Below are 25,016 nucleotides of genomic sequence, written 5' to 3' on the forward strand. Positions count from 1 at the left end.
ATTTGTGTAGCATAAATCAGTGATTAAAGCTACCACTCAGTCTGACTTGTTGTGTGCAACTTAAATAGTATGTAGAAAAATTCATGAAAATGTCTGTAAAGTCAAACTAATTTTCCAAAATGTGTGGTTAGAGGATATGAAGTAGCAGTGAGTATGTGTTTTAATAGCCACTCTCTCTATTATGTCATTTGTAGCATGGTAATATAAATGTTTGGTTTCGACTATTTTAAATTTCTTTGAAATTCAAGAAATTACTGAGATGAAAATGGTCTAAAGAAAGCTAAGACTTTGTAAAAAAAGGACAACTTTTGTTTAACAAAAAACAAAATTCTTTGTGACTCCAAAGATAATTAGTGTCATTTTATACATTCCTTTGAATAATATGTTGACTTGTTCAAACACAACATTTTTCTTTTCAACTTTATTTCTGTCTGACAGGTTCAAGATGATTTTTTGGCAGTCTAATATTAATCACATAGGCTAGGATGTCTGATTTATTAAAATATATATGAACTAAACCAAATGAAGCTAATAGGATTTTTAAAAAAAAAATTTAAAGCTGATAACACTTTTACCTAAGAGGTATGTCTAAATTAGGTAATGTAGTACAATGTAGAAATACTTCATCTGTTTATCAGTGAGTTAGTTCATGGACGCCATATTTAGATTTGCTGTGGTAGCACAGAGTCGGATTTTAGCATACTTAATGTGCAGTACTGCAGGGTAAACTCAATGAAATTAATTTCTAGTACTCTATGAACAATATAGAATAGGATATTCAGTTGGAAAGGACCTACAATGATCATTAGCTGCCTGACCACTTTAGGGCTGACCAAAAGCTACAGCATGTTGTTAAGGGCATTGTCCAAATGCTTCTTAAACAGTGACAGGTTGAGAGCATCAAACACTTGATGACAGATTGAACAGAACTGGCCCTTGAATTGCACCCTGAGGAACACTACTGGTGGCTGTTGGCCAACCAGATGTTTTTATAAACCAGAAGGTAAATTATGAATTTACTGAATGTTACCATTTAAACAGCACTTCCAGTGCTCTGCGTTGAAGTAAAAATGTATACAAAGCAGTAATTCTTCTCTAGAAACCTGAACCAGCTCTTGTTCCTGACAGCAAAAACTGCTCACAGTGGGAGAGTTAATGGTTTATGCTATACCAGTGATGGACTTCATCTGTTAACCATTGGTACAGATGATCGGATGAGACTCTGGAACGGCTCCACTGGAGAAAACACATTAGTAAGTTTTCAAGGAACTTCAGTTATGTTTTTACTTGTGTCATAGATTTACTTGTTCTAAAAAAATCAAGCCAGAATTTTTTGCTGAATTATACTGCCACTGTATGCCATAACTGCCATGGACAATGAATATGGGTTACTCCAGATACACCAGTCATGAGCTCCTGATGCAGCTTGCCACCAGTTGACAGCACACCAGCCCTCCTGCCCTGGAAGACTTCTAGGATGGATGGAACTCACAGTCGCGGTCTAAATGAACTCAACAGACATCTTGGAAGGATGGCCATTGACTACAGAAATGATACCTGTGGTTGTGTGTATTTATATAGGAATGTATATGTATATAGTGGGAAGGTATAGCATCCGGGCATATATAGAATCATAGGTGATATAGAATAAGGGGTGGATAAACTCCTGGTTTCAGCCCAGATCATCAGGAGGAGGCGTGGCCAACACCCCAGTGTTATTCAATACCACCCCTCATAACTGACAGAGGCAGGGGAAGGGGGCTTACTCTCTCTCTTCTGAGAAGGGTGTTCCTTCTAGGGGAGAGACTGTGGTGGGTGAAACGATCCAGTATTGTTTTATTTTGTGTAGAAATTGTTTCCTTGTCCTATAGCTTGTGTTATTAATATTGTTGCTGTTACCGTTTGTTTTCTTATTGCTGTTTCCAGTAAATTGTTCTTATCTCAACCTGTGATCTCTGCCCTTTGTGCTTTCAGTTGGAGACAGGTGATGAGGAGCGAGCTGTGGCATGGTTTTAGCAGGACTGCTAAATTGGAGAATACCATTCCTAAACCATGATAGGTGGTAGTTCCTCAACCATGTCTAATTTCAGTGAGAGTTTAGGTGTTCGATGTAGATCTGGCATGCAACAGCCTGTGCAAGTTCTATTTCTTAGTGTGGAACTGCTGATTTTTAGACATAACTTTCTTTCCTTTTCTTAAAGTTGATATTAAGAAGAGTGATCTTGAATGAACATAAAAATTATTCTCTTGATAGACATCTGTAATGTGAAATATCAGGAGTTATACAAACATAACTCAAAATTAATTTTATTGAGTATTAAGGATGAAATAAAATTGACCTTTTAATATAATTTCCTGTGGTTTTACTTAATAGCTAACTGTGTAATCCTTCATTTTACAGGTGAACTATGGGAAAGTCTGTAATGAAAGTTGGAAAGGACTCAAATTTGCCATCTCTTGTGGCTGTAATCCAGAGTTTGCCTTTGTACCATATGGAAGTACCATTGCTGTTTATACAATTTTCACAGGAGAATTGATAACTGTGCTTAGAGGGCATTATAGTACTGTGAACTGCTGTGTATTTCAACCTCATTTTCAGGTAAGTAAAATAAGACCAGTATTCCAGACAAACTGCAATATTTATTGCATTGTTGTATTGCCATACAATTTGCACTATAAAAGCATTAACTTTTCAGGGATGTGCTTTAATCAAAGATCATGACATAAGAGAAAGTTCTGTGGCTTGCATGTCATGCAAGAAAAGTTTGGTGAAATTCTTGGGATGGCCTTTTCTGGTTTAACTTCCTTCCACTATTCAGTTTGTCTCACATATGTAACTTTATCAGTGTAGAGTCGTGACGGCCGATAAAGATACAAGGAGTCAGTTATGTGCAGAAAAGATGTCTTCTCTTTATTTTCTCATCTGCTTTTTTATACCCCTTGCTAGCAACAAGCAGTATCCTTATTTTAGGTAAGCAAGCAACAGTGTTTTCATTGGCTAGGTTCTATGGGCAATACATTTGGCAAAGCTCAAGGCCTTATTGCAATTCCCACATCCTAGGCCTACCAACTTAATAGTCTGCCTTTGTTTTCTCCATTAGGGCTGCGTACTGACTTCCTTATCATCGAGGATACACTCGAAAGTTTGCCCAGTCAATATCTTCATCCTGGGAGCTAATAGACCCGCTATTAACCCCTTCAATTCCCCCTTTCTGTAATTGTGTGAGAAATATTGTCTGCGTCGTCTTTTGCAGGGCCCTTCGCGAACACGACACAATACATGGTAACATTACTAGCACAACCATGACTATCATCAAAACTAAGACCCCCGTCTTGAGTAAGGACAGTAACCAACCCGAAATGCCCCAACTAGACAACCAGCCTTCCAGGCCAAAAAACCCAGTTTCCTGTGTGATCTTCATTGTTTGTTCCTGAAGTGTGGCAATTTGTCTGTAGATGGATTCAAAGTGATCTGAGATATTTAAACAACATATGCCTTCAAATTCCTGACAACCATGTCCATGTGCTAATAGCAAAAAATCAATAGCAGTACGATTCTGCAGTGTAGCATGCCGTGCACTATCTACATCCGTGGCAAGCTTATACAAAGTATCTGAGGTCAAATTTGCTTGTTTAGTCACCCAGCACGACAAGGCATCGATTTGCTTTAATGCTTTTGCTGAGGCAACTTATGGCAAAAACAGGGAGGCAGACACAATAGATATCTGACCCCACAAGGTTAACGTGTCATGACATTTAGAGTGAAGGGCCAGTGACCGTTTGGTCAAAACATGACTGTAGAGATGGGAATGATTCAATAAAAGCTTTTCTAATTTACCAAAGGTACAGGGTCCCCCAGTGGGCTTTGCCAGAATACCTGGCCATGCCCGATTGCCACAAATCAAAAAGTATCCTTTCGGGAGTTGACGAGCAACTGTTACACTAGGTGAGGGTTGCTTGTGTTTATATAAACACCAAGCAGATGCATTCTGGTAAAAGGGCATATCTGGAGACAAGTCTTGTGAAAGGGTTTCTGTGGTAGCAGAAGCATCATATCCCTCACTGTACTTATTAGCCTGGGGACCCCTGGTGGCCTAGTGGTTAGCATGTGGGACTCTCACCGCTGGGACCCAGGTTCGAATCCCAGTCCCCCTGGGCAGATGGAGCCCGTTAGCCCTGTGAGGCCATCCATCTATGAGAAGGTCACTCTAAACAAACCTACGTCCTGAGGACCTCGGGTGGGCTCAGTTCAGCGCATGCTGTGTCTCACCTAAAAAATCCATTGCGCAGGCTGGAAAGGTAAAAGACCTTTCCCCAAATCTTCGTTCGCGAAGACTGGCCATTATTTATTTACTTATTAGCCAGCAGTGTTGCACCCGTATAATCAAAATAAAAGCAAGCAGCAGCAGTTAAGGTACCCAGAATATCTAACTCCTGCGGTACAATGCCTACTGGTAGCTTAACAAGCCAGTTATTTACATTTGCAATGCAGCTCTGCGCAGAAGCATTGCAAGCCTTTGTTGCTAAATCAGGTAATCGTGTAACGTTAGAAACAAGTTTCACTGCATCAGAGTTATTTACAGGTACCCCAACAAGGCATGTGTGAAAAGGCAGCTCTGGTTTCACCAAGGAGGCACAGAAGGTGGTTTGGTTCAGTGCTTTCATCAGGGTCACTCAGACATTGTGGCTGTTCCACGGGCTGAGTCGTTCGAGCTGTTCCGCGTAGGAGTCATCACTGCCGGTTCCCCCGAGGCAAAAAAGGCCGCATGCACCGAGCAGGAACCCACCGCGGTCCATCATCTGTAGAAACACAAGCATAACCCTTTCCCCAGGTTATTAGTTGATGAGGGCTGGACCACTGTCCGGACACCAGGTCCCGTACCTGAACGGGAGCAGGAGCAGTCATAGGTTGAGATGACACTAACAAGGAAAAATGCAAAAAGAGAGCAGGAAAATGAGAATCCAGGGGAAAAGTCAAAAAATTTAAAACATAAACAGCCTTGTCTAAACGGGCCTGAGGGGGTTCACCCTGCATTTCCCCTTTCTGTTTTTGAAGCAGACGCCTCAGAGAGCCATGCATGCGTTCTACAATAGATTCTACAATACGAATCCCTGTAGGAGAGTGAGGGATGCCAGTAACATGAGACACTCCCCAGTCATTCAAAAAGGTTTGACATTTCTGAGAGCTGTAGGCAGGGGCATTGTCAGTCTTCAGCTGCAATGGGACACCAAGGGTAGCAAAAGCTCATTGAAAATGACGAATCACATCAAGAGCACACTCACCTGCATGAGCAGTACCACAAACAGCATGAGAATATGTATCAACAGAAACATGCGCAAATTTGAGACTTCCAAATTCTGGGACATGAGTAACATCAGTTTGCCATACCTGTAAAGCTTGCAGTCTTCTAGGATTGGTTCCATTCTGACCCTGGCAATCAGGACAGGCAGCCACAATAGAACGAGCAAGGGATTGTGGAATGCCAAACTGTCACTTGAGAGCAGTACTGCCTTAGTGAAAAAATTGATGTGAGACGAGAGCCTGTTATCGCTTGTCTGGAACAGGCCCGATCTGTGCAGGTGCTACGAGAGAGTCTGCTCCAGCATTACCCTCAGTAAAAAATCCAGGCAGTGAGGTGTGACTACGAATATGAAAAACAAAGTAAGGAGCAGTACGAGACCGTAGAGTTCGCCACAATGTTAACAAAACCTGAAAAAGAAGACGATCATCACAATCAGAAAGAACTACTTGATCTAAACGCTGTACACGTCCTGCCACATAAGCTGAATCTGTAACAAGATTAAAAGTCTGAGGAAAAAGTTGAAATGCCAAAGTAGCAGCATGGAGTTCCACAACTTGTGGAGACCCGGATTACTGAACAAGGTCATGTTGCCATCCTGTGGGTGTATACCAGACCACAGCAGCTTTTCCTGTTTTCCCAGAACCATCTGTAAAAAGAGTGAGTCCTTCCACTGGTTCCGTAGATGACAGCAGCTTTTGTCCAACAGGTACTTCACTAAAGAATTTCAGTAAAGGGTGTGAAGGTAAATGATAAGCAATTTGTCCCTGAAAATCTGCCATAGCAGCTTGCAATTCATATTTGTGATTCAAACACCACTCAAAATACCAGGATTGTACAGGTAAAACAATATAGCTAGGATCTCTGTCAATTAATTCAATGCACCATTTTCGTGCTTTCATGATAATCTCAGCAAGCAGTTCAAACGGGCCAGGTGCTGTTTTCCAAGGTCTTGAGGGTAGAAACAACCACTCAAGAATGTGTAGAGGATCATCCCAGGCCTCATTCCACTGAACAAGAATCCCAGAGGGGAAGTTCTGATCTATGAGAACAAAAAGCTGAATAATTTGAGACAAATCAATGCGAGAAACAAATCGTTCTGTTAAGAATGTTTTTACCTGCCGAATGATTTGAATTGCTTCCTGAGTTAAGGATCGTGGTTCCAATGGATCAGTGGAATGTTTGAGCAGTGCAAAAAGAGGTTGCAGTTGCGAATTAGTCAACCTCAAATAAGGGCGTATCGAATGTAATGAACCTGCTAATTTTTGAACATCAGTTAGGGTATTGATAGGCATTTCTAACTGAATAGGCTGAGGCTTTACTGTTCTTTTAGTGACAAGGAGGCCCAGATATTTCCAAGGTTCTGAGGTTTGTATTTTCTCTGGTGCAATGACAAGGCCAAAAGACTGAAGTGATTCTTTAGCTGCATCCTTATTCCATATACTTCTCATAATTTTTTGGCATACATACTCACTAATAAATATGCATAAAGGCTTTTGCCTGTTTTCTGTAAGACTGAAGAGGAGGTATTTGTCTTTCTCAGACATATCTAAGACTAATCACAGAAAGAATGTGAAGTGCATTAGTATTGCTGTCAGTACTGAGAAGGCTCTAAAGTTCTTGCTCAAATACCTGTAGTTATGCTTTGGATAAAGTGTTGAGAACACGATGAGATTCTTAAATTAATCTGAGAACATTTCACCTGAGAAATACCTTAGCATTACAGGAACTCATAGTGCTTGGCAGCCTTCTTTCTTTTTCTTTTCTTCTCCACCTCTGGTATATTTTTTTCTTGCAACAAAAGACTTAAGGATAAAAAAGCTTAATTTGTTGTGAAATACTTTAGAACAGATTGTTCATATGGTGGTGTTGTGGCAAGAGCAGAGTGGATGTTAGTATGGATTTTCAGGCAGTTACATAGTTGCCCTCACATGTTAAGGATTGTGCTTCATGTTCTAGTTTCTCCTTCCTTGCCTTTTGTTTCTGAATATCAGGCAGAAATATCTGAGGTGGAAAGGGCATGCAAATACCTTTTCGTGACCTCTCATACAATGCACCATAGAAGTGAATCTGGTAGCTTCTGCTTTGAGTGAAATAACTTTGACTGAATGTTGCTGTATCACTGAGACAGAGTTCACTGAAAGTTGTGAATATGTAATAGATTCCAAGCTAATAAGCCTTATTAGGCCTGGAAGGCAATTCTGGTATGAATAGGCAGTGAAATTCTACATCCACTGAAAGCTGGAATATTCATATTGTAGCTAAAGTAGATCTTTTCCAGTCTGTTCTTGAAAAGCCCTTTGTGTTTCCAAGAATAGGTTCCCAACAGAAGTTCTAGTTTATATAAAGTCATCTTTGGTATTCTTTTTGATAAACTGAAGAGCTAAGGCTAATTAAATCTCACTGTGAAACATTTTTTACTTGTTTTACATGTGGTGTCTCTACCTTGGCTTGGATCCATAGTAAAGGATCACTCGTGTGTGTGTGTGCGCACACAAAAAATTCATCTGTCACTATATCTATAGGTTTATGATGGATGTCAACAACTTCATTTATTTATCTGTTGTGATTCCCAATTTTCTTTCAGAATCACCCTTTTCCAGAGTTCAGTTCTACATTCTAGAAGTGTGACTGGATTTTCTTTTTCTGAAAATGCTCTATTTCAGTTGTATTAAATAGTTACTCTGATGGAGTAATATTGGTATAAGTCAGTGTATCAACACTAAAGGTAGTGATACTGTTATTTTGACTGTGTTCACAGATGTACTTCCAAATAGCTCATTCTGTCTTGAGATGATTAAGTACATTCATCCATCTTCATATAATTCCAACAGAAATGATGATTTTGCAGGTTAAATTATTTTTCCGAGGTACCTATATTTTAGGTACTTTTTTATTATACTCTCTCAAGCGATATTAAATCAACATGCTGCAAAGTTATTCACAGCTGTACATTTCTACTTTGTTACTAGTTTTGCTTGACAAAACCTGCTTTGTTATAAACTGTATTGGCTGGTGTTTATATTGCTGTATTTTAACTCTACAGTAACTGAATCATTTAATCACCTTTTCCGTTGTCTTGTTTAGGACTAAAGAAATGTCAATTCATTTGTATCTGTATCATTCTGCTTTTTTGTTTGTTTGTTTGTTTGTTTTGTTTTTCCTGATTGGCATATTAGGTCACTTTCACCTTTGTAATTTGTAAATATATGTCAAAACATAATTAACTTAAGCCATAAATTTTCATTGATGAAATCTGGTGTAAGATATGCATTTGCTGCTGAAAAGTGTAGCAGGTGGCTTTCTAAAGTTTTTGTTACTTATTAGCGCGTTTGACATAAGTGCACTATCTTCATATGAAGCAAATTCTACATTTTTTATGCATAGTTTTGACCATTTCCATCTAGTATTGAGTCTCTGTCACTGTTAAGAGTGTTCTTTGTTTTAAAGTCTTCTAAACTTTTTTGGCTGTCTGACTGATTTTTCTCCTACCCATCATCAAATCTGGTGCTTAGATTTTCCTTACTATTTTTTACTGTGTTGAAAATTTCTTATTGATGTTGGCTGCTGTCAGTCCCTCATGTTTTTTCTGTTCATTAACTGTATTTTAATTATTATCTTTGTTTCACCTCATAACCAGAATAGGTTCTAAGAAGAACTTAAACTTTGCACCAATTATGTATTTGAGGGGAGAAGTGTCTTCTGTTTGCTCAGAACCATACAATCAAATATGATCACTGATACCCAAGCAGCTAGCTATTTGCAGTCTAATGATACTAGTCTTTATCTGTTCTTATCCAAATTAATTAGCATGTTTGTGTAATACTTTTTATGTTTGAGATATGGTATGGAGCTCTTTCCACAGAATGCTGTGAGATTAGCCTTTTCTGATCTTGGGAACAGAGCCATAAAATCCACTATATTATTGTTTGCCTGAACTATTCTTACATAAATATCTCTGTGAAGTTAATAAGATGTTAGTCTGCTTGAGTAATAAGAACTGCAGAATTTGGCCCTCTAATAAGAGGCATTAATTTAATAGGAGGACAGTAATTTCAAGGGTGGTGTGAAAGAGAATCTTCATTGTGCAATATCTTAGATGATGTTTGCTGTTGGATGTAATACACTAGATACTATTGTGCCGTATTATCTGCTTAGAATAATTTAAGTAAACAAACAAGACCTGCATTTCCCTTTCAGAAAAAGAAATTGAGTAAAGCATCACGCAGGAATAACATGTCATAAAATATTAGGTATGCAACAGGAAGCAATTTTGCTTTAAATTATAGCTTCTCATATTCTTTAAGAAATGCTAGTGACATCTGCAAAGGTATTTGGCAAATCCAGTAGTAAGCTATTAAGTAAAGTTAACTGAAAGTTAAATTAGGTTTTATTTGCAGTGTTTCTATATAATATACCATAAACATGCATGGAGCATGTTTGTAATGCAATATATGTGACTATCCTGTATTGCACCATAATCCTACATGGAAGTGACTAGCTTTTCTTTTGATTGACTTGAGGTGTGAGTCACCATTTCAGGTTGTAATATTTAATTGTAAGTATTGCTCAATGCAGTGGATATTAACTGAATATCTTGCCATACTAGGATCAGAAAATGAGCCAAGGGGTAAAAAAGATTAAATAGAAGTATGCTGATGTCACTATGACATTGCTCACAAGGATATATTTTGGCATGGAAAGATCTTTTAGAGTTGCAAGTTAAGCAGCGTGGTTCTCTGTCTTAAAACTGTAAACTCTAATCTTGAATGTGTTTTATGATAAAGAACTTTATGCATAGGACCAGTTTTAGAAAAGAGGGTATGTCAGTTCTATTGAGTGATATTACCCACATAAATGAGTATTTATAGGAATTAGGCATTAAGTTTTTGCACCAAATGTCATCATAATTCATGCAGTTTTAGAATTAACTATACATAATGTAGGAGACTTTCTGCAAAGATAGACTTCTTATAATATTTTGAACTTATGTTGAATCCATGTATTAATAATGAGCACATATGCAGACAGTTGCTAGTTTAAGTGTAAAAGCCAGCAATTTGAACCAAGGGTTTCATACTGTTAGCCTAAATACCAAAGAAAATACTTTATGTGCTTCACTCAGTTTAGATGCATGGCAGTGCTCAAATGTTTTCAGACATTGCCTATACTATGCAAGAGGATGATTCAAGATTGAAGGCATATGAAAATATCTTTATGTCTGTTCATTTAAGTAGCACTTTGGAAAATACAAGTGTTATTAGAGCAAAATTTATGGTAAAGGTGGTGCAGTATCTCTCATTAGCAAAATTTCCTCAGGTTAAAGTAATAGAGAAGTCTGTGTTTCCTTAATACAGAAATAAGAAAACTATGATATATTTGACTTTCAGCTGTTTGGTGTAGGGACTGTTTGCTTCCATGTGTTTGCAGGGTGCCTTGTACAATGGAATGTCAGGCCTTAGTCATCACTATAAAAATAGTTATTTATATTAAAAATAATGAATTGGTCTTGCTTATCTGTGCCTTTCCAACAGGATACAGGCTTCAAATTCTACTTTATTTGTTTTTTTTCTTCCCTAGGCATAGTGAAACTACATTTATTTAATACTTCTTTATTCTGTACATATGCACTTTTCTAATGTGTATTGCTAGATTCTTTTGAGTTTATTCCTATTTTTTAATTATAATAATATATTTTCCGTTTTTGCCTTTTTTTTTTTTACTTCTCCATAAATAATCTTTTAAGTTTACTAACTGTTAAAGTAGGTGTATTTTCAGGAGATGTGAGAGAAGGAAGGAGAAAAATGTATTTAAAAGCAATAAAGCTCATTTAAATGTTGATTGTGCTGCTTTGGTGAGCAGTCTGGGAAAGAAAAAAAAATGTATTCATTTTGTTTTGGCATATTATTTAAAATACTGTTTGTCAAAACTATAGTATAAATTAAAAATTGACTGCTTGAATTTATTTTTAAATAAACTTGCCATATCTTTTTTCTCCCCAATGTTGTACTTATATCACTATTCTGTAAATTTGTACAAAAGTAATTTTTGCTTGTTTTTTTAAAGGAACTTTATAGTGGTAGCAAAGACTGCAATATCCTTGCATGGATACCAGCTCCACGAGAGCCAGTTCTTGATGATATTTCTCAAAAGGTAATGAATTTTGGAGTTTGAACTGTAGTTTTTTATGGCTTGTTGTGTGGAATTTAAATATGAGGTATGTGATTCACCATCAAAATTTGTAACAATTCCTAGTTAAAAGCAGAATCACCTATTGTTTCCGTGCAATCTTTTAATTGTTATGCAGTTTTGAGAGAATATTTTCTTTCATAGTCTAGTAAAGTCTTTTGCAGACTTCTAGCTTCCTACTTCGTTAAAAGTAGTTGTTTTGGCTATGGGTCTTTCAACTTCTGCGTTAGCTTCCTTTATTTCCAAACTGTTTTCTGTAGTTTGTGCTATTTTGGAATTGTAAAGGTGCCAACAATTGTATTTTAAATTGTTTAAGAATATATTGTGCATTAAGCAGTAATTAGGGATGTCACACTTCATACCTAAATATTTTTGATGCAGAAATATAATAAAGTACATTCTAAGTGAGGTTATCTTCGTGTCTGAGGCAAGATATCCAGGTCTGTTGCAGGAAGATCATATATAACACTGTTTTCCAAGAGAGTACTTTCTCTCTCTCGGTATTAAAGCTGGGCAATAAAAATTTCAGTGAGCAGTCTGAGCAGAAAAAATTCTAGATTTTAAGGAACTGAAATCATTCACAGAATCAGAGTCTAGCAAACTCTACGAATGTTGAAAAATGAGGATATATTAATGTTTTGCCCCATATCATACAAAAATGTCACTTTTTAAAATTTCTGCATTGTTCTATTTTGGATGGGGAAATTATAAGAAGCATAAATTTGTTGTAACATTTGCTTCGCTTTATAAGACAACTTATTTCAAAACTACCCTACAAAAAAAGGGAGTTTCAAAGGTTAGGTGCCTGAACCCAAAATGTGTTCATTTGACCTGAAATTACCATTTTTGCTCTAAGTGAGAATTTATGTGTGAGTAAACGGTATTTTTCTTAGTCTGAAAAATAAAAACAAACCCACAACAAGATTATTTACCTAGCTCTGATTAGAACTGCTCATTTAAATTTGACATGATGGCAGTATGTAATATGTGCCATTGTTTTGAAATCTGTTAAGCTACAGCTGCTGTTTGCAAATGTTGTAGATGAGCACTGCCTCTGTAAGAAGTAGTTCTGCTGTCAACTGATCCTGCTCGCTCTCATGTGTTAAAACAGCCACTTGAGTGCTTGCATAACCAGAATCTGAACCCAGAATAGAAGTAAATAAAAAAAAATTACTCTAAGTCATTGTGATTCAGTGCACTGCATAGCTGCACGAACTGTTTATTTGGATCCTAGTGGGGCTGATGTGAGAAATAGATCTTGGATATGGATAAAGGCCAGGACTGCTTCCTGAAACCATAACATTAGCTCAGTTATGCTGGGCAGAGGAAATTAAGACCTAAATTAAAACAATGGCACACGAAAAAACATAGTAATATCAATTTGTTTATGTTTTATACCAAACATTTGTAATACTTCCAGTCACTCCTCCAGATAGTTTTTGTCGAAATTGGAATTAAATAGAGTACTATTTCTTTTCATAATTTATCTTGTCTCTAATCAGCAGAATGGCCAAAGAGGTAGTTAAAAATAATCCAGTACTCGTGAGAGACAGAATAGTTTGTCTACATAGAGTAATTTTAAAAAATGCCTTTAGCTTTGAACTTTTAAGATTTTAGTATTTTTAGTTAAGAAAAACACTGATAATTTATATTTTCTTTAGTCTCTGCCTCAACAACATTTAAATCCAGCATATGAAGATGCATGGAGCAGCAGTGACGATGAAGGCTGAATTTAAATTATGTGCTGATATAAAATCGACATTCAGGCACTGCATTCACAGACTTTATCTACAGAATTGGATATTGTTGGATTTATCACGACTGGATTTTTGGTACAGTTCTGTTAGAGCAAGGTCTTCCAGAAATAAGTTTCCACTGTTCTCTGTGGTTTTTTGTCACTGTTAGAGTTAAGTCTAAAGGATTACTTTTTCATACTGACTTTTGTACTTACCTTTACACATTGGTATACTTTATTCAGTGTTTAACAGTTGATAAAGAAAAAATAAAAGCCCTCCAGACCAGTCAATATTACATTTTTTCTATTATCACTAGTACTTGAGGAGATAATCCCTTCATTTGCAAGATGCATGATACAGACGATTTTGCCTGAAGGAGGACCAGCTTATTTTTATCAGTGTCTAGGTGGAGCAGACTGAATCCATTTTCAAGTGCTTATGTGCTGTGAGAGTCAACAGGTTTTTGTGCCTGTTCTTTAGTATTTTCAGTTTTGTATGTTTTTCCATAAAGGCAGTATTCAGTTCAGAAAGAGATATACTCTATTCAAGTATTTATATGGTGACCCCATCAGGTAGTCTGAATCTGCCTCAGCAAGTTAAGAATAGAAACTAGTTTAATTAGAGTTTTTGTTGCTCCTATAGGGGGTTTTTAAGATCAGTCTTTTATGTATGAATTTTTCACACATCCCTAGCCAACTTGAAGATTTCCTGGAAGAGCAGGCTTGAGGTACAGTACAAGGCAGAGAGTGGATCACATTTTAAGAATGTCAAATGTAATCCTTCAAAACTGTTTCAAAACATTTTGTGGTCCTAATGCCTGCTCTGTTTTGAAAGGGAGGGATTTTATGGATTTTATGGGATTTTATGGGGTTATTCTCATCTCAGTCACTAGTTTGTGCTTCAGACATAATGTAGTCACCAAGCTGAGCGCTGAGTTAAAGGTTAGTGTCAGACATAGATGCAGCTCTACAAAGGAAAAATTCCTTCCAAAGTAGAGCGGAAGTTTAGACCACAAATTCAGACAAAGGGGAAAAACATTGTACAAACAAGTGAAAGGTAATAATTTAATCTTTGTATAGCGTGGAGATATTTCTATCATTAGTATGCATGACAGAATAATTCACTGTGCTTCTTTATTTTGATATCTCTACAAGATACAGGCTGTCAGATTCTGTATGCCTAGCATTGTAAAATAATAACAGCTGAGGAGTGGGCATATTAAGGGAATGTTGTAGTTAAACAAGCTTCATATTTAGTGCGTATTTGCTGGGACAGATCACTATTGACTGTATAGCTGTAGGGTCAAGAATTTCAGAAGTTTAGGCTGCAGTTAAGGACCTACCTGACACTCACTTTACAGGAATAAAGAAGAGCATTTTCTGCTTTTTTCCCCCATATTAGTTTTTATTACCAAGAGTGGCTGCTCCCCTCTAAAATTGGAAAAACAAGGGAACAAATTTGTCCCCATCTTCCTTATAAGCCTGTTCTACTTAATGAAAGATGCTATAAGGTTTCCCTGGAACCTTCTCTTCTCCAGGCTGAATAGCCCCAACTCGCTCAGTCTTTCCTCATAAAAGAGTTATTCTATACCTCTGATAATTTTTGTGTCCCTCCTCTAGACCCATTCCAACAGGTCCACCTCTTTCCTGTGCTGAGGACTGTAGCATGCACGTGGCATGCTGCCTTTATATAATAAAGAAATCATGGCATGCTCTCTTGAGATGGTAAACAAAGAGGTTTATTCAAACAACGCGCGCCTTTTTATACCTTGATCCCACGTGACTCTTAACCAATAGGAGTGTCTGTCTCTGTGCATGTCCCCTAGCTTCGGTGCCTACCTGTTGCACCTCGGGACATGTTCCCTACAGAGGACCACAGAGCTGGATTCAGTTCTCCAGATGGGTTCCTTTTTGCATGCTGATTTTTGTCAGGAGTTCCTTTTTCATGCATGCAGACATCCTTCCACCTTTGCTTAATTTCCTCACCCATGTGAACTTGGACTATCCTTGAAAATCAACCAGCTCTCCTTCTCATCAGGGCCATGTCCCATGGAACCTTTCCAGACAGAACCGTGAATAGGGATCTAGCTGGAAATGTGGAAGTTTTCCTCCAAACTTTTATGGGGCCCATTTTCATACTGTTGCTGAATAACTTTTTACACATTAGGTTTGCCTAAGTAGCACCACAAATGCAATGTGGAATTAAGCTCAAGAAGAGGTGGGCTGAGAATTATTTGCCCAGATATCTGCCCACCCAGACACCTCTGGGTTTAGTGTCCCAAGCAGTTGAGAATAGAAATATTTGCTTTCTGGGGTTATTGCTCCTACTAGTAGCTAGTATCTTGTACACAGGAGTCCTTTCAAATCTTCTTCTGGTATCAGTTGTTGATGGGATTATTCTCTCTCTTGACTATTTTCTTCTGCTGGAAGGGGAAGCGTTTCTGGAGAGGGAAATGAGAAATATGAGCAATAATTCAGGCATATTCTACAACCTAGCACCTGCAAACCTTCCATATAATGGCAGTAGCTGATAGGTGGTGTTTAGTTTGCAAGACTTGAAACCTCTTGGTACTAGCCAGCATCTCTAACACCAATTTCCAGGAAAACTGTACTTTGAAGAATGGCATTTTTATTATGATTTCCTTCAGTACTTCTAATTTTCTGTAGATGTGGTAAATTTATTATTCAAGCTTTTTCTAGGAAAAAAGAAGTAGTTTATGCCTGCTGCAATCTTATGGTGTCTGTACTTAATTTCTAATTAAAGTGTTAGTATCTTCAAAATGAAAATTTTTAAAGGACAGTGAAGGTATCCTGTATGTTGTTTTTCACTGCCAAGAATTAAGTACTAAGCCAACAGTGTCAGTTGCAACCGTGCAATCTCTTGTTTATGTATTAGATGTGATAATTAAATCTGAGTCTTCTCCTTTGTTTATACCTATTCTGCTTCAGTGCTTATAACGTGTTTTTATAATATCAGAGCTCTTTCAGAACCAGAAAGGAATCAAGTAGAATAGTATAGACTTAATTGCACTTCCCATCCTTACATCAGTCAGAAAAAAACCACATCTGAAAATCCAGTCATATGTTGAAATGGGTGCTGTGTTCATATTGAAATAAAGTTATTCACTTGAGAGCCAACTAGCTGATAGATGGATTCTTACTGTTAAGAACAGTAAGAAAGTTAAGAATTTAAGGAGGGAGCTTAGGCTGTAATGAACTTCATTCTTATTGCAGTAGTGGTACGGGGATTTAGTAGTCATATTCTTTCAGAGAGGACAGAGAATCTAATCTTTTAGATTCTAGAGAATTTAATCTTTTCAGGCCATTCCAGAAATTGAATATTGCTTAGAAGACTTTCTTTGAGCTTGATACAGCCAGTAGCAAAAGATGGAAAAGCATTTATTTGTTCTTACAAGAGATGAAAGAGTTTCCTTTCCCTTCTAGCCTAAGGAAGTGGAGTCAGACTAAGCTAGTCCAACTGAAGAAATACAAAGAGCCTAAGACAAGCCTCCTTCAGCTTAAGTAGAAGTTGAGTTCTGTGGAGACAGTAAGATAGAACTCTGATTATTTATGTCTAGGTTATGATGCTCAGAAAGAATCTGATATTGAGACAGCCAAGAAAAGCCTTGTTCTTTTTTTCCTCCTGTACACAGATCTGGAAGAAAGCATTAGCACATATGAATGTAAATATAGCTAACTCTCAAGTACTGGGAAGAACAAGTTAACACCATATGCTTACCTCCCTTTGCCCTTTGTTGTGTCCCTGGTATACTAGCTCTTACATACAGACTGACAAGTCTGAAAATGTATGGATTTGTTTGCCACCTTTTTTTGCATTGTTTGGGTTTGTAGTCAGTCCAGGCTTCTCGCTGCACAAGACATCTGGTTTTTCTTAAATCAAGAATGATTTCCTCAGTCAGGTTAGGGCCTAGAATTTAAGACCCCTATCATTGTAAACCTTAAAAAATCTTAGATTTGGGAACATCAATAGAATTAGTTATGGGGTTTTTCACCTTTTATTTATCCTTGTATTATAGTCCTTATCCTACCTTGAATGTACACACACATATGTCTATGCACACAAGATATAAAAATATTTAAAATACCACTGCTTTGGCACCATTGGAGGATAGTTCTTGGTTTTCTTCCTACCTAATTTTTACATGCAGGTAATGGTCTGGTGCATGTAGGTGAGAATTGCATGCTCTTTAGTGCTCACTGACCTGGGATCTGCCACTGAGAATGGGTAAGCCTAGTACTAGCTTAGTACACATGTGCTGAAGGTTTTGACACCTGAGAGACTTCTTGAAGGCAGTATATTTGTTTCAGTGGTCAGGAGTTAGTGCTTGTAATACCCAAAGAAACAGAAGTATGTAAAACATATCAATAAAGTACTTTTGTGTGGGTAAGGCTGAGTTATGAAATGGACATGCCTTCTTCCATCCTCCCCCGTCTTTTGCTTTCTTCTAGTCTATTTTATAAAAACAGTGGGAATGGAGGATAAAAACGGATGACTGAGGAGCCAGGAATTCAGGCAGGTGCATAACTACTCCCCACAACTTCATCCCTTCTAATCATATCTCTGTGTGTGTAGTCAGCCTTACCCACCAGCCCACGGGCTCTGCCCAGATGACAACTAACCAATGTCATCCAACATGCTGGGAACCCTTAACCACACCCAGTTCTGCAAAATTCCACCAAGCCCAAGAGACTGGAAAAAAATATTTGGGACTCTGAAGGCAGGTTTCTATTTACATATGAAAGAATGTTTTAATTGCATATGCACACAGCTTTGTTCTTATTTTTCATTTTATCACCATTTGCCTTCCAATTAAGGCAGAAAGAAATGAAGATATTTTTAGTTACATATTTTAGCTTTGTGCTAAGAATGAGTCTTTCAGTCAGTCACTGAGGTCTGTACTCTTGGAAGATTGGAAATCCAGCCTTTTCTTACAGGTGTGGGACAGAGATACATCTGCAGTCCTAAACAGGTTTTGTAGTAAATTTCCTTATGCCAAATTGGAGATTATAATCAGCAGTTTTAATCAATTATGTAAAAATCAGTTATTTTTACAACCATATATTTGCAATCTAGAGTAGCATGCTTAAGCAAGAACAGGGTAATGTATTCAGCAACAAAAATGATAGGTATATGCCTTTGTTTAAATAAAATAATGGCCAGTCTTCGCGAACGAAGATTTTGGGAAAGGTCTTTTACCTTTCCAGCCTGCGCAATGGATTTTTTAGGTGAGACACAGCCTGCGCTGAACTGAGCCCACCCTTTAATCCTAAGGTTCATCTGCCGGGGCCAAGCAAGCTTGGACAATGGCAGTGAGGTCCTCAGGACGTAGGTTTGTTTAGAGTGACCTTCTCATAGATGGATGGCCTCACAGGGCTAACGGGCTCCATCTGCCCGGGGGACTGGGATTCGAACCTGGGTTGCAGCGGTGAGAGTCCCGCATGCTAACCACTAGGCCACCAGTACAAAATAGATTAACATAGGGGGCAGAGAAAACATTTTTTTGCTGTTCTCAGCAGCTACATTTGGAAGATACTGAGCATTGTCCTTTTCTATTGACTGCAAAGCATTTATTTAACAGGATACTTTATGTTAGTAAAAGGTCTTAGCCTCCAAAATAATTATTAAAATATTCTAATAAAACTTGGAATCATATTTTTAGAAAAGCCAGCTCAAAAATATTCATAACAGAAGAAGAAATGTATTTTTACTGGAAATCATTGGCAAGAATAAACTTAAATTTGGCAGCCAGCCAGTTCCAAAATTTAAAGCTGATTCTTAATCGTCTCTGTTAGTAGTTCAGGATGGCCTCTGAAGGAACTGTAGTTATTAATGCCTGCCTGCAGTGTTTTACTTTCATCCACACAAATAGATCTTGGTCTGTATGGTGGATCTTGAACATGTCATTGCCATTTTAAGGAAGGGAGGGAGCCTGTGAAGAAGAGAAAAGAGAGAACGAGAAGAGAGAAAAAGAGTTAATCCTTTTGTCGAATTTAGAGTGCATCTGTTCTGCAGGCAGCAGTGTGGTACAGAGCTGTTAACTTCAGCTTCTGTGAGCAGCTCCACCACACGCCGATGTACCTGGCTGGGGACGCTGTATTAATTCACCTTGACAGAGCTTTGCTGATGTGCTTCTTTCCTATCTTCTGTAGGTACACTGTGTCAAAGGACACAATGAACACAGCCATTGGGGGAGCCCATGTTTGCTGTGATAAAAGATGCACCAGAGAGTAGGTGTATGTTAAGAATATCAGGTTCTCATGTTTTGTGGCAGTCAGTAGGGAGTGTCTTGTGTTACTCAACAGTTAATTACGGTTGCTATCACCTCCTACACTGTTCTCTAACACCACAGGAAATCAGCTGATGATGATTCTCATGCTAGTAAAGATCAAAAAAAAATTTTGAGACTTTATAAAATAATAGATTTTGCCCATCTCTAGTTCTTCCAGGTGGCGTATATGGCCCCAAAGAATATAGTTTTCTACCTGAACCATGCACTATGGCCTATCAGAGTTGAACCTAAGTTAAGTATCCAAATGGTCTGAGCTGTTCTGTAGTTTTACACTGTCACTAGTACAACAGGAGCCTTGGACTGAGCAGTTCTACACATCTCCTGTGGGAAATGGTCATATTTGGCATGTGCTTGGAATGTATTGCACTTCTCAGGCTAGTGCATAAACAGTTTCCCAAGGAAAAAAAATATCTAGAGTTGCATGGAACTTTGCCATCTGAACACTATTCATCATTGTTTATAAAGAAAGTTTCTAGAACACTTAATTGTTTTGCAGACAGCTAATTTACCTGAGGGCCTAAATGAATGTTTGAAACAACTGCTTCATCCTGTTCTGCCACTCTGGATAACTATTGAAGTTTAGGTTGACTAATGAAGTATATCAAAGTAATTTAAATAACACTCAGCAATGGGCTACTATATTAGATGTGGATACCTGTGAGAAATGCAGAACTCCGTGGTATAAGAATTATATTTCTGCTTAGCAGAATTCCTGTTTTGGACTACAGGTTTCAATACCTTAGGAGGCTTGCTTTGTGTGCCCTAAATAGGTATAAGGTCATACTGGTACATCTCATATCAGTAAGGAAGTTTATTATATATTCTAGTGGCCTTGAAAACTGTGCTGGCAAAGCTTTTTCCCTGCCAGAAAGAGGAAAAATTATGCAAGTCAAAGGGTAGTAGTTCACAAGACTGCTCAAGCACTAAGCTTGACAGGAATAGGAAGAATAAGAGAGTTGTGACTTAATCCCAGCCAGCAAGTAAGCACCACACCACTGCTTGCTCAGTCCCTCTCCCCACTGGCAGATGAAGGGGATAAGACAATAGAAGGGTAAAAGTGAGAAAACTCCTGGGTTGAGGTAAGAATGGTTTAATAATTTAAATAAAATATAATTTTAAGTTGTAATGAAAAGGAAAAAGAAAAAACAGCACACACCAAAAACCCCAAAAAACCCACCAACCAAAAACCTATCAAACCACAAAGAGGTAGAAAAAAAAACCCAAGAAAGATAATTGCTGCAAATAAAAACAATTGCTTACCTCCACCTGACCAATGTTCCCCCTTCCTCCCCCTCACTTTCCCTCTACCTTTATTGTTGAGCGCAATGCTTATATGAAAGGGAATTATCCCTGTGGTCACTTGGAGTCAGCTGTCCCCACTGTGTCCCCTCCCAACTCCTTGTGCCCCCCAGACTCCTCGCTGGTGGGATGGGGCAAGAAGCAGAAAAGGCCCTGACCCTGTGTAAGCACTGCTCAGCAACAGCTAAAACATCCCTGTATTATCAACCCTCTTTCCAGTGCAAATCCAAAACATAGCTCCATGCAAGCTGCTATGGAGAAAACAAACTCTACCCCAGGCAGAACCAGCACACAGAGGAAGGAAACAAAGGAGCCATTCCAGTTTACAGGTGGAAAAGTAGACCCCTGCTTGTGCCACAAGACACACAGGTGCAAATTCAGCAATCCTCCACGGTACACTGGTGTGTCACCAAGGACAGTGCTCACTTCAATAGTGCTGTGATCTTCCAAACACGGAAGTGAAAGTCCTGCTCCATGTGGCCCAGGGCATGGGAGCTGTGAAAGCAGTGCCTTTCACACTGCTCCATCTCCCGTCTGTCTCTGTTACTTTACCTAGGGTGAATTAAATACAGGTCCTTCGTGGTCCCCAGCTCCTGCCTCCTCTCCCTGTCTCCCCAGCATGCTGTTCATAGTCTTTACTGTTAATTTGCATCTCCTTTCTCTGCTTCACACAGCCATGCCCACACAGCTCCAAGCCAGGACTTAATCTTGGCCTGTCTCCATACCAAAGTCCTCAACCCTTTACTCATCCAATATTTTTCATCAAGCTCTTCTTAAAATTGGTAGTTCTGTTTGCTTTTGAAATATCACCCAACCTCTCTGGGCAGTCCTTGAACCTGTCCTCCCCTTTCTTCTCCATTTCCATTTGGGTACGTGCTTGCGTGCATATGGTGGTTTGCTAGTTCAAATAGTCTTTGAGCACAAGAACATGAGAGCTTTGATCTGAAAGTCATTTGACTGTGTTTGAACAGAAATGTACCCACAGAGTAAGGAAAATGGGAGAGAGGTTTCATTAGCTTTTTCATAACCCTATGTCAACCAATACATGCAGTTTCTGGGATAACATTGGCTGCTTGTTAACTTGCTTGGACCTAGTGCAGTATTTTTCTATGGAGTAACAGCTCATTAGTTCCCACACTTGGAGCATTTATTCATTAAAGTCAGTAGAAAAGTGTTATCTGGAACACCTGGCATTTAAATATTATTTTCATTTTATAATTAATCTATGTTCATTATTTTCCCCAGTCAACTGCAGCTTCTTGAAATCTTACAGTCATTAACAAAAGTGATTACATAAATGTTCAAGGTCTGGTTTATCTAAAGAGACTTATTTAAATGAAAGTATAACTTAAGTATTACAGAAATCTTTGAAAATCATCCGCACTACTACTAATTGCTTTATTAAAGTATTTATCAGTTTTATAGTTTTCTGCAATATAAACCAGCTGCCAGCTTTGTTGTTTATTCTCATTGGTAGATGCTACTTCTCCATGATCTTTCTTTACCCAAATTAACATTTCTGCCTTTCACCCCATCACTTCTTAAGTGTCATTTCGTTAGTCCAAACTGAATTAATTTCTCTTAAAATATTCTCACTGCCTTGTCTCCTGTCACCATGTCTAAGATGGAAGTTTCCATGGTTCAGAGCTGCAAGCTTTGCTCCTTGCAGAGTTGGGATTTTACCACTTCATGTTTCCACATTGTGCTTTTAGCCACAGGCCATTGTCAACCAGGAAAATGGACAACTAACCTTAGCTGACAAACATTAGACCTTGCTTCTTTTACATGATCACATCATCCACTCCCCTTCCTTTCTGCTGTCCTAAAGCTTTAACTCCTTCATTGTATCATGTCTCATACCACTCAATACTATTAACAGGTATATTAAACATATGAGTGATTTAATATCTGACATTAGCAGAAACACAAAACAGCATTTTATTGCATCCATAGATGTACTATAAATTATTACAAGATAATTAGCCAAGAAATACAGGGAATGTGTAAGTAACATGGCATCACAGTGCCTTGACAGAGACACTTGACTTTGTTAAAAGCTATTGGCAAAAATGCTTTGAGGAAAATAACAGTTCTCTCAAACCTTATAAAATCTGAGCTCATGCTGCACAAAGCAGAGAAAAGTTCTTTGATTAGATTCTGCAGAAATCTACAAGTAGGTAGATGTTCTGTATTATTCCAAATCCACCAAATGTTATCGCATTCAGAGCTGTCACCTATTCAAGAAGACAAAGGTGTTACCAGAGATGACAAAATCAGAGACAGTCAGCCCTGTTTATGTCTCCACCATCTCTGCCTGCCTAGGCTACCCCACAGCAGCCACCAGTGTCTGCAGTTTTTGAACCCCTCGCTGTTAATTTAAAGACAGGCCACTCAGGTACAGGGATGTCCTTGGCAATTGGGTGGTAGAGTTCAAAATTACTAAAATTTACTTTGCCTCACCTTTCCTCAGGTGGCAAGAAAGTGAGCTCTGGTGCAGTACTGGGTTGCTTCTTTACTCTCCATGCATGAAAATCCTCCTCCGTCTTGGTAAAATCTAAAACTAATCCAGTGTAATGGAAGGAGTTTATAGGGAAACTCTCCCACTTCGCTCTGGTTATTTCATTCCTTTTTCTCTGCCTCATCTATCTCTCTCCTTAAACTATTCTCTTCCTCCCCACCTTTCTTTGCAGCCTGTTTGGAAAAATAAAGGTTTTTTTCTGCAGAAACTCTAATCTAAAAACCTTTTAACTAGTAAAGATTAACCATCTGCGAAAAAGCACACACTTCCCTGACACTTGACTCCAGCCTGGCAAATTGAGAAACTCAGCTATCATAATGATTCAATAGCATGTTCACATTTATTGGGTTGATATGAAGGCACAAAAGCAGGCTAATGTCATGCCACATAATGTGGGGAGCCACAAATGCCTCTCACTGCCAGTGCAAGAACCTGTCTTTCAGTGGCACAATTTGTTGGACATTTTGATTTTGATGAAGGTTTCTAGTAAGTTTTCTGAGAGTGACTTGTGCACTTTCAGAGTGGAAGAGAGGAGCTTGCATGCATGCCTTTGTACAGAGGAAAAGGGATGAATGCAGGAAATCAGGCTCAGGTAAGGGACATAAAAGAAAAAGGGGTTTTTAGAAAGGGTGATTGCAGTTGGTTAACCCTGGCTGGATGCCAGTTGCCCACCAAAGCTGCTGGACAGAGGAGAGAAAATAGAAGACTCGTGAATTGAAATAAGGACTGGAAGAGATTACATTGATTACAAAACAGATTGGGCTTGGGGATATTAATTGAATTTATTACCAATAAAATCAGAGCAGGATAATGAGAAGACAAATCTTAAAAACACCTTCCCTGCATCTCTCCCTTTTTCCCAGGCTCTGCCTCCTCCCCCCAGGTGGTGCAGGGAGACAGGGAATGGGGGTTACAGTCAGTTCCTCACAGATTGTTTCTACTGCTGCTCAGAGAAAGGAGTCCTTTCCCTGCTCCAGTGTGGGGTCCCTGGTGACAGTTCTCCATGAACTTCTCCAGCATGAGTCCTTTCCATAGACTATAGTTCTTCACAAACTGCTCCAACAGGGTCCCTTTCCACAGGGTACAGTCCTTCAAGAACAGACGGCTCCAGCATGGGCTTCCCACAGGTTCACAGCCCTCTTTCAGGCACCCACCTGCTCCGGCATGAGTCTCCTTCCTGAGCTGCAGATGGATCTCTGCATACCTGTGGACCTCCATAGGCTGTAGGGGCACAGCTACCTCACCATGGTCTGCACCACAGGCTACAGGGGAACCTCAGCTCCGGCTCCCTGGAGCACGTCCTCCCTCTCCTCCTTCACTGATCTTGATGTCTGCAGAGCTGTTCCTCTCACATGTTCTCACTGCTCTCTGAATGCAATTACATCTGCACAATATCTTTTTTTTACCCTCTTCAATATATTATCACAGAGGTGCTACTGTCATCACTGATGGGCTTGGCATTAGCCAGCGGCAGGTCCATCCTGGAGCCAGTTGTCATTGGCTCTGTCAGATATCCGGGGAGCTTCCAGCAGCTTCTAACAGAAGCCACTCCTGTAGACCCTCACTCCTGCTACCAAAACTCGACCATTCAAAACCAATACAATGACATACTTTGCAGCTGAAAAAGCAAAGCTCTGAAATTATTATTTTAGATCACACAATAT

At 38.7% G+C, this 25,016-nt stretch overlaps 1 protein-coding gene across 3 annotated transcripts in view; it reads left to right on the top strand.

Annotated features, from left to right (window-relative positions):
* Positions 1-13,520, top strand: part of ERCC8 (ERCC excision repair 8, CSA ubiquitin ligase complex subunit) — a 32,998-nt gene extending 19,478 nt beyond the window's left edge. For all 3 annotated transcript variants that reach the window (XM_027671614.1, XM_027671615.1, XM_027671613.1), the window contains exons 9-12: positions 1,129-1,253; positions 2,402-2,599; positions 11,367-11,453; positions 13,151-13,520. In XM_027671614.1, coding sequence (XP_027527415.1) covers positions 1,129-1,253; positions 2,402-2,599; positions 11,367-11,453; positions 13,151-13,219 — 479 coding nt within the window. In that variant the 3' untranslated portion in view covers positions 13,220-13,520. The remainder of the gene's footprint in view (positions 1-1,128; positions 1,254-2,401; positions 2,600-11,366; positions 11,454-13,150) is intronic.
* The last annotated feature ends 11,496 nt before the right edge of the window (positions 13,521-25,016 follow it).

Source organism: Neopelma chrysocephalum, unplaced genomic scaffold, assembly GCF_003984885.1.
Source record: "Neopelma chrysocephalum unplaced genomic scaffold, ASM398488v2 Primary Assembly neopelma1_97102, whole genome shotgun sequence".
Lineage (NCBI taxonomy): Eukaryota > Metazoa > Chordata > Aves > Passeriformes > Pipridae > Neopelma > Neopelma chrysocephalum.